Source organism: Montipora foliosa, chromosome 2, assembly GCF_036669935.1.
Source record: "Montipora foliosa isolate CH-2021 chromosome 2, ASM3666993v2, whole genome shotgun sequence".
In the NCBI taxonomy this organism is placed as follows: domain Eukaryota; kingdom Metazoa; phylum Cnidaria; class Anthozoa; order Scleractinia; family Acroporidae; genus Montipora; species Montipora foliosa.
Window position 1 is genome coordinate 29,340,173 of NC_090870.1, and position 12,500 is coordinate 29,352,672.

The 12,500-nt window shown below is 38.8% G+C and overlaps 2 protein-coding genes and 1 pseudogene across 4 annotated transcripts in view; 2 read left to right on the forward strand and 1 right to left on the reverse strand.

The window, feature by feature from the left end:
* Positions 1-42: 42 nt before the first annotated feature.
* The window catches only part of LOC137990657 (uncharacterized), a 35,095-nt gene continuing 22,637 nt past the window's right edge, over positions 43-12,500 (reverse strand). For 2 of the 3 annotated variants that reach the window (XM_068835781.1, XM_068835780.1), the window contains 4 exons: positions 7,710-7,823; positions 4,029-4,213; positions 3,145-3,478; positions 43-2,231 (listed from right to left, as the gene is read on the reverse strand). In XM_068835781.1, coding sequence (XP_068691882.1) covers positions 2,188-2,231; positions 3,145-3,478; positions 4,029-4,213; positions 7,710-7,823 — 677 coding nt within the window. In that variant the 3' untranslated portion in view covers positions 43-2,187. The remainder of the gene's footprint in view (positions 2,232-3,144; positions 3,479-4,028; positions 4,214-7,709; positions 7,824-12,500) is intronic. The other variant, XM_068835782.1, reaches the window with a different exon arrangement.
* On the forward strand, positions 5,136-6,808 carry LOC137987307 (uncharacterized; annotated as a pseudogene).
* On the forward strand, positions 10,995-12,410 carry LOC137990656 (uncharacterized). The gene has a single exon (XM_068835779.1). It carries the CDS (start codon positions 11,143-11,145, stop codon positions 12,154-12,156), a length of 1,014 nt encoding a protein of 337 aa, XP_068691880.1. The 5' UTR covers positions 10,995-11,142; the 3' UTR covers positions 12,157-12,410.

The window sequence follows — 12,500 nt, forward strand, 5'->3', positions numbered from 1 at the left end:
CAGCAATTTTTGAACACTAGTTTGCTCAGTATTGATTTTCTTAATTCACTGGTATGTATTCCAGTATTTCTTGTTTAACAGTTTAAATATTGCAACTGAATGGATATCCTGTTCTGTGGATTGAGTACTATTTAAAGTTAAGAATATAATATTATATTCTTTGTCTGAGATAGTTGTTAACTTGATGCATTCACATTATGGAGTACATTCACAAATGTTTTACCTGGTTATGTCGTTTTGGAATGAATTTATATATGAATCAATGTCAATCTCGTTTTTAGTATAGTTGACTATCTGGCATTTATTTTTATTGGTAGTATAGGAATTCCCGTATCACGGCCTATGACAAAAGTCTCGAAAAAGGGAATTAAAATATTTTTTGCCAAGGAAATTTAAATAATCTGGAGTACTCGTTAAGTAAAGGCTTGCGTCTTGGCTTAATCTGTTCGCTTCAAGATTCAAAATCAGCCCTATTTCTTCTCCAGAACAATTCCCGACTCTACCTCGACCACATTATGGAGTACATTCACAAATGTTTACCTGGTTATGTCGTTTTGGAATGAATTTATATATGAATCAATGTCAATCTCGTTTTTAGTATAGTTGACTATCTGGCATTTATTTTTATTGGTAGTATAGGAATTCCCGTATCACGGCCTATGACAAAAGTCTCGAAAAAGGGAATTAAAATATTTTTTGCCAAGGAAATTTAAATAATCTGGAGTACTCGTTAAGTAAAGGCTTGCGTCTTGGCTTAATCTGTTCGCTTCAAGATTCAAACTCAGCCCTATTTCTTCTCCAGAACAATTCCCGACTCTACCTCGACCATGTGGTTCAAAATTTCAAGGCTGGGAAGCTTTATAGCGAATTAAGATGTTCCTCACCAGTGGGCTGCCATTTTTCGACTCCATCTTGTTGTCCTTGCTTCAAACGCCAGTTTACTCATATTTTTGAATGTAAACTCACATTTCAATTTAAATCCGACTTACTTTATGAAGAAAATGAGTTAATTAAACAGCACTCCATTCTGAGTTGAAGTCTCTTAAATAAGGAAACACAACGCCAGGAAGGCAAAACTATCCTCTGCTCCTTGCAAGTTCTGCAGTTCATCGCCACGCTTTTGACTCGCCATCTTCCCTTCATTTGTGATCCTTCGCCGTATTTCCCGTTGTATTGAACCAGTATCAGTCATAAAGATAAGATAATGCCCAAGTCTTTCAAATGACTCATCATCTATGCATTCATTGTGTGCCGTCCTTTTGGAAACATGCGATGAATATTAACGATGCCAGCACTACATCCGCCATTTCTCATGTTCCCGCGTTTCGAATGAATTTGAGTGAATTTCAAGGGATTTTCGGGGTGATGAGGCGCATGCGCAACATTAGTCTCATTTGTTTGTAGTACATGTAGCCCGTACCATGAAGACTAATTGAAAAATTCTATACCGAAAGGGTCTATGGAAATTTCCATGTACCTTGTAACATGGAGACCAATTCAAAAATTCTTGTCCAATAGGGTACATGGAAATTTCTATGTACCTTGCAACATTGAGAGTAGTTCAAACATTCTATACCGAAACTTTGTTTGAAAGGTTCCATGGAAATTTCCATGTGCCCTGTAACATTGAGATTAATAGAAGTTTTGAGTTAGTCTCAATGTTATGGGGAACCTTACCTTTATTAGGATCTTTGAAATTTTCTACAATTTCTCGTTGCAACAACGTTTTTGTTCTTTTGAAGGATATTTGCCCATTTTTGAGGTAGATATGATCTTCTGAATAAAAAAAATTGTGTCATTATAGGGATATTTGCCACACACAAGTGAAAAAATAAACGCTGCTATTTGCGTATCGTTACCGTTAATGGACAGGTAGTAAGAATATGCAAGAAACAATTTGAAATAAACCAAGTCAGATGTAAGCGCTCTTGGTCATTTTAGTCAATGTAACTGCTGATAAAGTCTGAAGAATTAAATCAATGGACAATTTTGCGGTTAAAGTGTACGATTTTTTCTCTCTACCTGGAAAATATTAAGGTAAAAAGTTGTATTATTTTCCAAATTTCTTACTTCAGAAATCGCAACTTAAAACATTACGTGTTCAATGGACGAATGTAAAAGTTCGCCAAAGGTGCGACTTGTAATATATGTTCGCAACTGAGTTTTTGTTTTTTGAAAGAAACGGCGTCAACGGATAAACACAGCAAAAACATCAGCTAGGTCCGTCGTGTCTGTGAAAAGAAAATAGATAACACAGTTGGATTGTTAATCGATAAAAGAATGTATTTATAACAAAGAGAAGTAAAATACACGAGCGCAGTTAAGTCCAGAGTCCCATAAGTAATTTTTTAAACAATCATCAGGCATCCTTTCCCCCATTTGACGTTTTAAGACAAACTTACGAAACTTAAAACATAAGAAGCATATAAACATCAGAAAAAAGGAATCGAGACTATTTTCTTGTGCAAGTACATGTGATCGTGTCGCGAACCGGTACCGTGTATAAAGGCCTGGCCAAACGCTCGCAACGTTTCAACGCAACATCTTGCAACATTGTTGCATGATGTTGCGACATGTGTTGAACGGGCTGGCTAAACGCACGCAATATTTTCAACATCTTCAATGCAACATGTCGATGTTTATGTGCGCGGAACAAAGTGGACCTAGCGCGCATGCCCCACTGCAAGAATGTTGCGTGAACGTCCCGGGCTAAACGAATACAACATCATGCAACTTCCAAAATGTTGCACGAAAAATTTGACCGTTTTGAAAAACATATCACAACATATCGCAACACGGTGGTCAAACGTTTGCAACATGTTGTGCCCAACAATGTTGCAATATGTTGCGTTGAAATGTTGCGTGCGTTTGGCCAGGCCTTAACAAAAAGTCACTAGTTTTTCTGGTGGCAGCGAGTTAAGAATTAGGGACAGAATAAGAAGGGGGCCAGTGCCTTTATTTTTTCATGAATCTTTTTCGTTCATTCTACTGATCTTTTTTCGAGTGGTATTTCCTCCAAAGCGGGGTGAGGGAGGTGTGGTTACGCTGGAATTCCTTCATCCCCTTCCTGCCTAATCCCCCAGGGAACAAACACGAGTCGATCCAGAAATCTTTAGATGCAAAATTGGAATTTGTTAGACTCACCCGGTGAGTTATACACGGAAGATGAAGTTATGTTGCTGTAAAGGATGCTCAGAAAATTTTTTTTTTCAAAAGGACATGGGTTATCATCTTTGCTGATCATTAACCACCCTGCATCCCTTGCACAGGTATCGTAGTTCTTGGATATCTCAAAAGAGCGATCAGAATAATCATCGATTGGTTTAAGAGCAAAGTGCTTCAGTTCTGATTCACTTTTGAGGTCATCCCAAGTTGACGAATTGAGATTTTCTTTGGAAAACCATGCGGCGCTGTCATTAACGGCATTAAAAATGAGAGAATGCACTTTTTGACGACCTTTGTAGATTGCAACGCGAACCTGCAAAATGATAACAAGAACACCTTCAGGAAAAAATGTTGGGGTTTTCAATTGGCTGGCGCGGAATCAACACCAAAGGTAATTACTTTATTCAGTCACAACATATACCGAAAAAAAGGATTATAATCAAAAGCCATGCAACTCCACCAGCTAAAGTTGCCGCCTGAGCAGGACTTGATTTCTCAACGCAGCAACGAGAGTGTAGATTACTTAAAAACTTCCAAGTTTTGTTAAATAAACAAAGTAAAAGATGGATGTCCAAAACTATGGACGTCTTCTTGAATTGAATGTTTTTCCAGCTATTTAGACCATGCATATCCTACACGACGAAATGGAAGTCCCATGTTTCGATACTTAAAGCGACAGTTCTCCCAACGTCGTAAGACTTTTAGGATTAGTTTTCGAACCCGCGAATACGTCATGCAGGTACGCTGCATTGATCAATAATCTTTTCTGGTCAAGAAGCAGCCCAATAGGATTGTTCGCGATGGAGATACAGGAAGTTGAGAGATGTCGTAAAAAAGCTGTGTGATATCTTAATTTTTCCTACCTGCTTGGGATTAAACGCGTTCCAGTTTTGAGAAAGTACCAGACGGTTTTTATAGTGTCCAGGAAAAGTTGCAGAAGAATCCAGGGCGGCCGTCACGTTCTCAGAATGTGTGTCTGGTGATTTCCACATCTCCGCAACGTACAAAGGCGTTGCGCTTGCAACAACTTTAAATACCATCGTCCAACCTGCAATTATTAGTAACAAAAGTCATCTATGTCACTGGAAAACAAAAAACGTTTACAAATGATTTACGCCCGACGACCAAGTTAGTCATTTGCATAAATGGGTCTGTTCCTGAGGTGACTTTTTGTTCACTTTTTCTGAGACAATTTTTTTTCTCCAAATTTCAATGCAAAGCAGTTTGCAATGTTAAAGGCAGGGGTATACCTACCCTGGGTACCAGAGGTTTTTCTCGCTTAGAGACATGACCGACACCGGAAACTGCACAAGAAAAACTTCCGGAAACCAGGGTAGGGTACACCCAAATTTCACTGAAAAATGCGAATTAAGAGCAAAATCAGAGTAAAAAAAATTCGCATTTTAAATATCTTAAAAGATATTTAAGTTTGCGAAGGGGAAAGAGTTTTAACCAGCTTTCCCTCTTGTATGTCATTAATTTCGATTTTATATTTCCCGCTGCCGTTTGTTGATTTGGTTGTCATAGCAACGGAAACAGCGCCGGTAACTTTTCCAGTTGTTTTGGTCGTGCATCAACGGCTTTCCAGGCAGCATTTGATTGGGGACACTGCATTCACCTTATTTGAAGTAATATACGGCAAAGAAGAGCTACCCTAACATGAAGTACTTCCCGAAAATACAAAGCTGAGTGAGTTGAGCGAAATAGAGACGGCCTCTACCTTTACGAATTGAATAGGAGTCACATATCGGCGTAAAATTAACTGAGAATGGTCGGTGAGAAAGCTAGAACCTCCTACATACGAAAAAAGAAAGGAAAAACCTTTTTCTGGGAGGCAGAGATACGAAATCAAGGGAGAGAAACGGGTTCCTTGCGATGATATAGAAACAAGTACACAACCAAGTTGTTCTGGTGTTGAAAATTTGTCCGACTCAGACAGTAAAAAACCATTTAGGCCATCAGGGAAGAAAATGGAGCATAAAAAGATCGATTTTTCCTCGGAAAGGTCGGATGACGAGAGTTCTTTCCAAACTAGGGAAAGCGAGGGATACAGAATGGTGGACCTAGAAAAATTATCGAAAGCAGTCTCAAGCGCGCACGTGTGTAATGAAAGTGAGAAACTTTGCAGATAGACATGTATGTTTCGTGTTTCATCCTGGGAAGTGCTTTCGACCTTGGCTCATAAGTATCAGCTCTTTCATATCTCTTTTAAGTAGAGTTTCCGGTGTTAGTATTTGAATGGAATGTCTTAACAGGCCACGCAGTAGTTAGGTCTATAAACATCCTTTTACAATGCGGTCCATTCCTGAAGGTCTTGCTGCATTTTGTAGCATTATGAGCATGCCTTGCCTCACCAAAGCAGCATATTATAAATAAGTGGAAAATATCCTAAAAGCACTTGAAAATGAAGCAAATGAAGAGATGAGGAATGCTGGAGAGAGACTTCGACAGCACATTTTGGATGAAAACCCTGAAAAAGATTAGCAGGATATATTGGATGCTGCTATTAGCTTTGATGGCACATGGGCCAAACAAGGCTTTACATCATTAACTGGTGTAGTGTTTGCCACCTCAGTAGGCACTGGTGAAGTCTTGGACTATCATGTCTTGTCCAAATCACGTCTGAAATGTACGTTTAAAAAAGTAAAATGCAGTGATGAAGAGTTTGAAGAGTGGCTGCTTGAACACGAGTGTGATATTAACTTTGCTGGTAGTTCACCAGCCATGGAAAGTGAAGGAGCTTCTGTCTTGTGGAGTAGATCAATTGATCATCACAACCTCAGGTATAAGTGGATGGTCTGTGATGGAGACAGTAAAGCATTTAATTCTGTTGAACATGTTTATGGTGAAACAAAAGTAGAAAAATTGGACTGTGTGGGGCATGTGCAAAAGAGAATGGGAAAACACCTCCTTAACCTCAAATCTAGAACAAAAGGGAAGCTGGCCGATGGTCAACCAATTGGTGGTCGAGGACGTCTAACTGAGGGCAAAATAAAGCAGCTGTAGAAGTATTATGGTCTTGCCATTCGCCAAAATACAATTAAAATCAAACCCAACAAGAAGAGAGGTGGATGCTGCAGTGTATTCAGTGAAAAAGAATATTATTAGATTATTATTCTCCATCGTGATTCGGCCGAACAGCATCGCTTCTGTCCACCTGGAGAGTCATTGTGTTGCAGATGGAGGCAGGATAAAGCAACTGGCGCCTCAACCTATAAAGATGACGACTGCTTACCAGAAGTCTTTCTTGGAAGTGCTTCGCCCTACTTTTATGACATTGAGTGATGAAAAACTTCTGGAAAGGTGTGTACTGGGAACAACACAAAATCCTAATGATTGTGTCGACTCTATGATGTGGGTGCGGTGCCCAAAACACAAACACCATGGAGTGAAAGTGGTAAGGTGTGCAGTAGCATCAGCAGTACGCCACTTTCACAGTGGAGCTAGGAGTAGACTGAGAGTCATGGAAAGGCTTTCCATCCCTGGTGGATCATCCACAAGACTGGCATCCACTGCCAAAGACAATGAAAGAAAGAGGAAGTTAGATCTGCAAGCGAGTACAAAAGAAAAGAAACGTTGTCAAGGAGAGCAACTTCTGCGCACCCGCCGGGAAGAAGCTCTAAGAGAAGCTGAACGCTTCTAAAATGATTGTAGAAGCCTCAAGTATAAAAATTTGAAAAAGAGGGTCATTACTGTGGCATAATTAATGAGAAAGTCTATTTGTAACAATAACTTTTACTTTGAAGTCATTTTTCTCCTTGTGCATGTTTTTAGTCTTCAGGAAAAGATATCTCACGATCGATTTATCCAATTGATATGATATTTTCAGGGCTTGTTGCTGTCAATAATGCATATTATGGCAGTTATGAAGTAAAATGTGCCTTGAATTTTTTGGGTCAAATTTACTGAATCATTATTTTTCATGGTTTTATTATTCTCAAATCTCTGTGCTGAAAACAACCAACAGTCTGTCTTTTTTAAAATGACATAAAAACCTTTCAATTTGATCAATTCTAGCAGGAGATATCTTCTCAAGTGAGCCTTGGTACCACCCAGCAGGTGGTGCAATAAACAGTTTGGTATAAGATTACAATTAGCTTTTCAGGCATAAAATATATTTTTCATATTCCTTAGTTCATAAGCTTTGTAGAAATGTATGGTTTCCTATGGTTTCAAGTCAAATCTCGGTTGTTTAATTTTGTTGAAAAAATACCCCTTTTTTGGGTGTACCCCCGCCTACCCGAGATAGAGACATGCATGTGTCTAGCTTGATCGTGCGGCAAACAGTTGCTCATTTTCTTAACTTCACGTACCTAGTGCGCACCGATAAAAGCGAAATCTAAAGATACAAAGGCAAACTATTTGTCTAATTTTGCTAAAATTTATCTTTTGTGAAACTGTTTGAGGGCCGTTGGATTTAAACAATTACACAAGAGTTTGAATTTCCCATGGGTCAATAGATAGAAGATTGGGCTCATTGTAGCGTAAGGTTGAGCAGTATTTTGCATTGCCCGCAGAAAACGAGAGTAAAAGAAATCGAGTACCTCCTCCATCGCTTGTCTGATCACAGTAAACAGGAAAATGTCCGAAGCTGTCATTCAGTCGAATGTTATAGATTCCGGAAACGCGTGGATTTGGAACTTTAGAGCAGCCAGTGACTATGAAAGGAAAAATATCATAGGAGAGGATCAAGGTTTCGTTGCAAAACTAACGACATATTTGAGTGAGATGATAGGACATTTGCTTGATGACGCCATTTGACTTTAAGTCCCAGAATCCTTCAGGTTTTGATTGCCTCATGCATTAGAGCTATTAGTATTTTTACCCCGCTGGGAATACAAAACTTAAATAAGAAAAGAAAAACAAACTGAATTCTGGTAGTTGTCAAATGAAGCTATCGTGAAGGATGCCCATTTTTGAATGATTACCCTCATCCGGTCTTTTACCTGACACCTACTTGCATAGTACTGAAAGAAAAGGATGCTATAAGCTGTTAATGCCTGCACCATTTGCCCTCTTTTGGTAAATTGGTGATCATATGAAAAGACTGAAAGAAATGTAAGGATCGCTTCACTCTTTGGTCTATAACCCGCACTTTAAATGTAAGTGATATTTCGTATATGCAATCGCATGAGCCCGAGGGCAATTAAGGATTAATTTCACGAGCATTTTCAAAGTTGTCACAAAATTACCCGAGTCGCGAAGCGACGAGAGCAATTTGGAAACCTTGGAAAATACATGTGAAATTAAACCTACATTGCACGAGGGCACAATACGATTACATGCTTATCATGCGCATAAAGGGCAAAATTATTGAGGGAAGTCCGTTCAATATCGCGACAAATGACGATTAACTTAGCATGCTTTCATTAGATTAAAGTTCAGCTCAATAAATCGATGCTGTCAACAGAAGTAGAGCTTAATTTGTTTAATCTGTATTTTACATGTGGACAAAAAGCAGTTTAATCAGAGTCAGAATCTGGAAGAAGATTCTCTTGTAACTTCGCTTGCTCTGGATAAGCAACAGTTGACCAATCAGGATCAAGTAATCAAACCCTCTTGATTACCAAGTGCCCTCGGGATTAAGATGAAAAATGCCCTCCGTCTCAACCAATCAGCATTCAGTAATTTTGCCCCGTATGTGATCATTTAATTTATCAAATCCTTCACGGGAACGCATGAGCCCAACAAATTGACTGTCTCTCAAATGGGAGGCTTCATATTTCGGTTTGGTAGAACATTGCACCAGCATCATCCAAAGGTCATGGGTTTGAAAATTGCTAAATTGCCCAACAATGTGCGAGGATCACTTCTCCATTTCATATATAACCCGCAATTAAATTACACATTTATTTCATTAACCGCGTCCCTCACGGGAGCACATGAGCCCAACAAATTGACCTGCTACCAACTGTGTGCTTCATAAATCAGTTGGTAGAGCATTGCACCAGCATCGCAGAGGTCATGGGTTTGAATCCCGTTGGAGACACCTGAATTTTTCAGGTGTCCATGAGCAAAAATTGCTTTAAAAATTTTCCACATTAGCGCAAGGATCACTTCACTCTTTCCTTTCATAAAAAGAGACTCCCGTGATAGCTTTGTATCACCCCTGATGAAGGCACCAGCCAGGAGTTTCGTAAACGTGCGTCCTTTAAATTGCACATTTTCAAGTTATCTTTATAATTCTCGAGACCAGAGTAGCATCGAAGTGATGCACATCTGAGGATCACGAGAAGAAATTAGGAGAAGCACGTTAATTACTTTTTATTTTAATCATTGACTTTTAGGAAATTTCCACTATTTCAACATGAATAAGGCTGCTCTATTTTCATTAGTCCTTATGCTTATTCGGGGCAGCCTGTATGTACTCTTTTTAAAGAGTATTTTAAGAGTATAGGCTATGTAATGAAATATCATGAATCTCAGTACCGAAATATTAAAATATTAAACTCCTGAGAATAAAAACTAGCGATAAAAAACGACGTTTCGATCTCTCTGAGATCATTTTCAAGTAGTAAAAGAAGCGAATAAAATCTGCATATATAAGTACCTTATTACATGAAATTTTGGCGACACGTTAATTTAGCGATTTTGAAAAATCCGGATTTAGCGACACCTTAATTTAGCGATTTTTCGTAAATTTTGGAACATAATTCACTTAATTTTTGCGATTTTGTAAGCTGAAACTTTCTGGCGAATTAAGGTATTCAAAACTTTTGCGACGACAATAGAACATTAAAATTATTAATCGTTTGTGTCATGATGTAGTTACTTGGTGATTCATATCACAAGTGACCACATCGTGAGACAAACGATAATACCTTGATTATTATTATTGTACTTTACCACGATGAACAAACACAATTTTTCTTACGAAATAGAAAATTTATTTGATAAAATGATAAACGTCAATGGGTTCATTAAAAAAAATCGTGAAAAAAAAAATCATACAACGTTATAAAACTTAACAAAACAAATAAAACTGCAACTATAATGTCATATCTTCAGCTTCATGCTGTCCTCACTCATATTTACATTGTCACACAGAGTCAATGCTCCTTTTACGAGTACCTAGCCATTAACTTTCTAAAAACACCGATCAAGACAGGTCGATTTCTTCAAATCGATCAACAGGTGGTAGTGGTTTGTCGCTGTTGGCAATTTCCTTGACTCCCGCTTTCTCCCATCCCTTGAGGATACATCTCCTTCCTGGAGACTGATGTAGGCCGACTAACAGTTTCCCTTATTGCAGCAACTGCGTACCAGTCGTGCGGATTATTTTCCTCGTGAATTGTGTCAAGCTTTTCATTTAGTCTAGGATTCCACAGCTCTTTTTAAACGTGGAAACCGCCTAGTCCACATGGGAAAGCGAGATTTAATGCGAGCGAAGAATCCATTTCAGTTGTGAAGCTGAAATGTATTCAGTAGACATCCGATACAAGTCAAGATCGACCGTAAATAGCGTGATCTTGTGAAACGGACCAGATGGGGGAATTTCCCATTGGAGTCACTTTAATTTAGCGACGATTTAAAGTTAGCGACACTTAATTTTGGTACATTTTAATTTAGCGATATTTTGAAAAATCGCTAAATTCGCTAAATTAAAGTGTCGCCAAAATTTCATGTAATAAGGTACAAATTAAGACGTGAGAATGTCCAAAGATAAAACCTTAAACCTCTATCAGTGAATGATCATACCATCAATGATGTTTTTAGTTTCGTGGATGCTCTCCATGACATGGAAGTTGACGATCACAGCATCCTTGTTTCATATGACGTAACTTCGCTGTTTACCAATGTCCCTGTTGATGAGACGATACAAATTTTAGCTGAAAGGCATTCAAGGACGACTGGTTCAATAAGCAGCATAGTCTCAACATTACAAAATCAGACTTGGTTGAATTGCTGAATATTGCCACCAAGAACCAGCTTTTTCAGTTTGAGGGGAGCTTGTATGAACAAATCGATGGTGTTGCTATGGGTTCGCCACTTGGACCCCTGATGGCCAACACATTTATGTGCAGTATTGAAGATCGACTTCAGGACCAAGGGAAATTACCCGAGTTCTACAAACGCTATGTGGATGACACATTAAGCATAATGCCCAACGTCGAAACAGCAAAATCATTCCTTTCTGTTCTGAACGAGATCCATCCATCGGTTAGCTTCACCATGGAACTTGGCGAACACGGTAAACTTCCCTTCCTGGGAACGGAGATTCGGAAATGCAATGGTTGCTTGGAGACAAGGGTATACAGAAAACCAACTGACACCGGATTATTGCTGCATTACAAGAGCCACGTCGATGTTAGATGCAAGAAGTCATTGCTAAAAACAATGCTGGATCGTGCCTTTAAATTGTCATCTACCTGGAAACTGTTCCACCTGGAATGTGACCGTCTCACACAAACGTTCTCCCGACTTCAGTACCCAGCCCAACTGCTGCAATCGACCATCAGTAATTTTGTCACCAAGAAAGTTTCCGACGAGGCAATTTCCACACGAGCATGTAACGTGAATGAAGCGCCTGTCAGAATAGTGTTACCTTTCAAAGATCAGAGATCGGCTAATTCAGCGCGAAGGCAACTTGGGGAACTGGGCCGAGAAATTGGAATTGATATTCACGCCGTGTATACAAGCCGTAAGATTGGACACCATATCAAACCGAAAGAAAAGAAGCCGCCTATCATAAACCAGCAACGCGTTGTTTACCATTACAAGTGTGGTTTGTGCGATGCAAACTATGTCGGGTATACGTGCCGACACCTCTATCAGCGCGTCGAGGAACACATGAAAGGATCGTCTTCAATCGGGAATCACATTAAAGAGCAACATGGAACAGTCCCTAGTGACATATATCGTGACTTTAAGATCTTGAGAAAGTGCGAAAGTAAATTCGATTGCCTCATCTACGAAATGCTTTTTATAAAGGAGCTTAAACCAACTTTGAACAAACAGTCAGATTCAATCCGTGCGAAGTTATTTATATAGTTCTTTATAGCGTTTTGGTATCTTAACACTCACGCTTTAGCGTTTTAACCAACAGTCATGTAGATTTAATCCGTGCAAGTTATTTATATAGTATTTTAATATTTTAACACTTACATTTTAGCGCTTGTATTTACATATTTTATCTTTGGACATTCTCACGTCTTAATTTGTACTTATATATGCAGATTTTATTCGCTTCTTTTACTACTTGAAAATGATCTCAGAGAGATCGAAACGTCGTTTTTTATCGCTAGTTTTTATTCTCAAATGTGTTTCAAAAAAACTACATATAAGAATATTAAACTCCTGTATTGAGATTATGACAACGGCTAATATATTTTGTA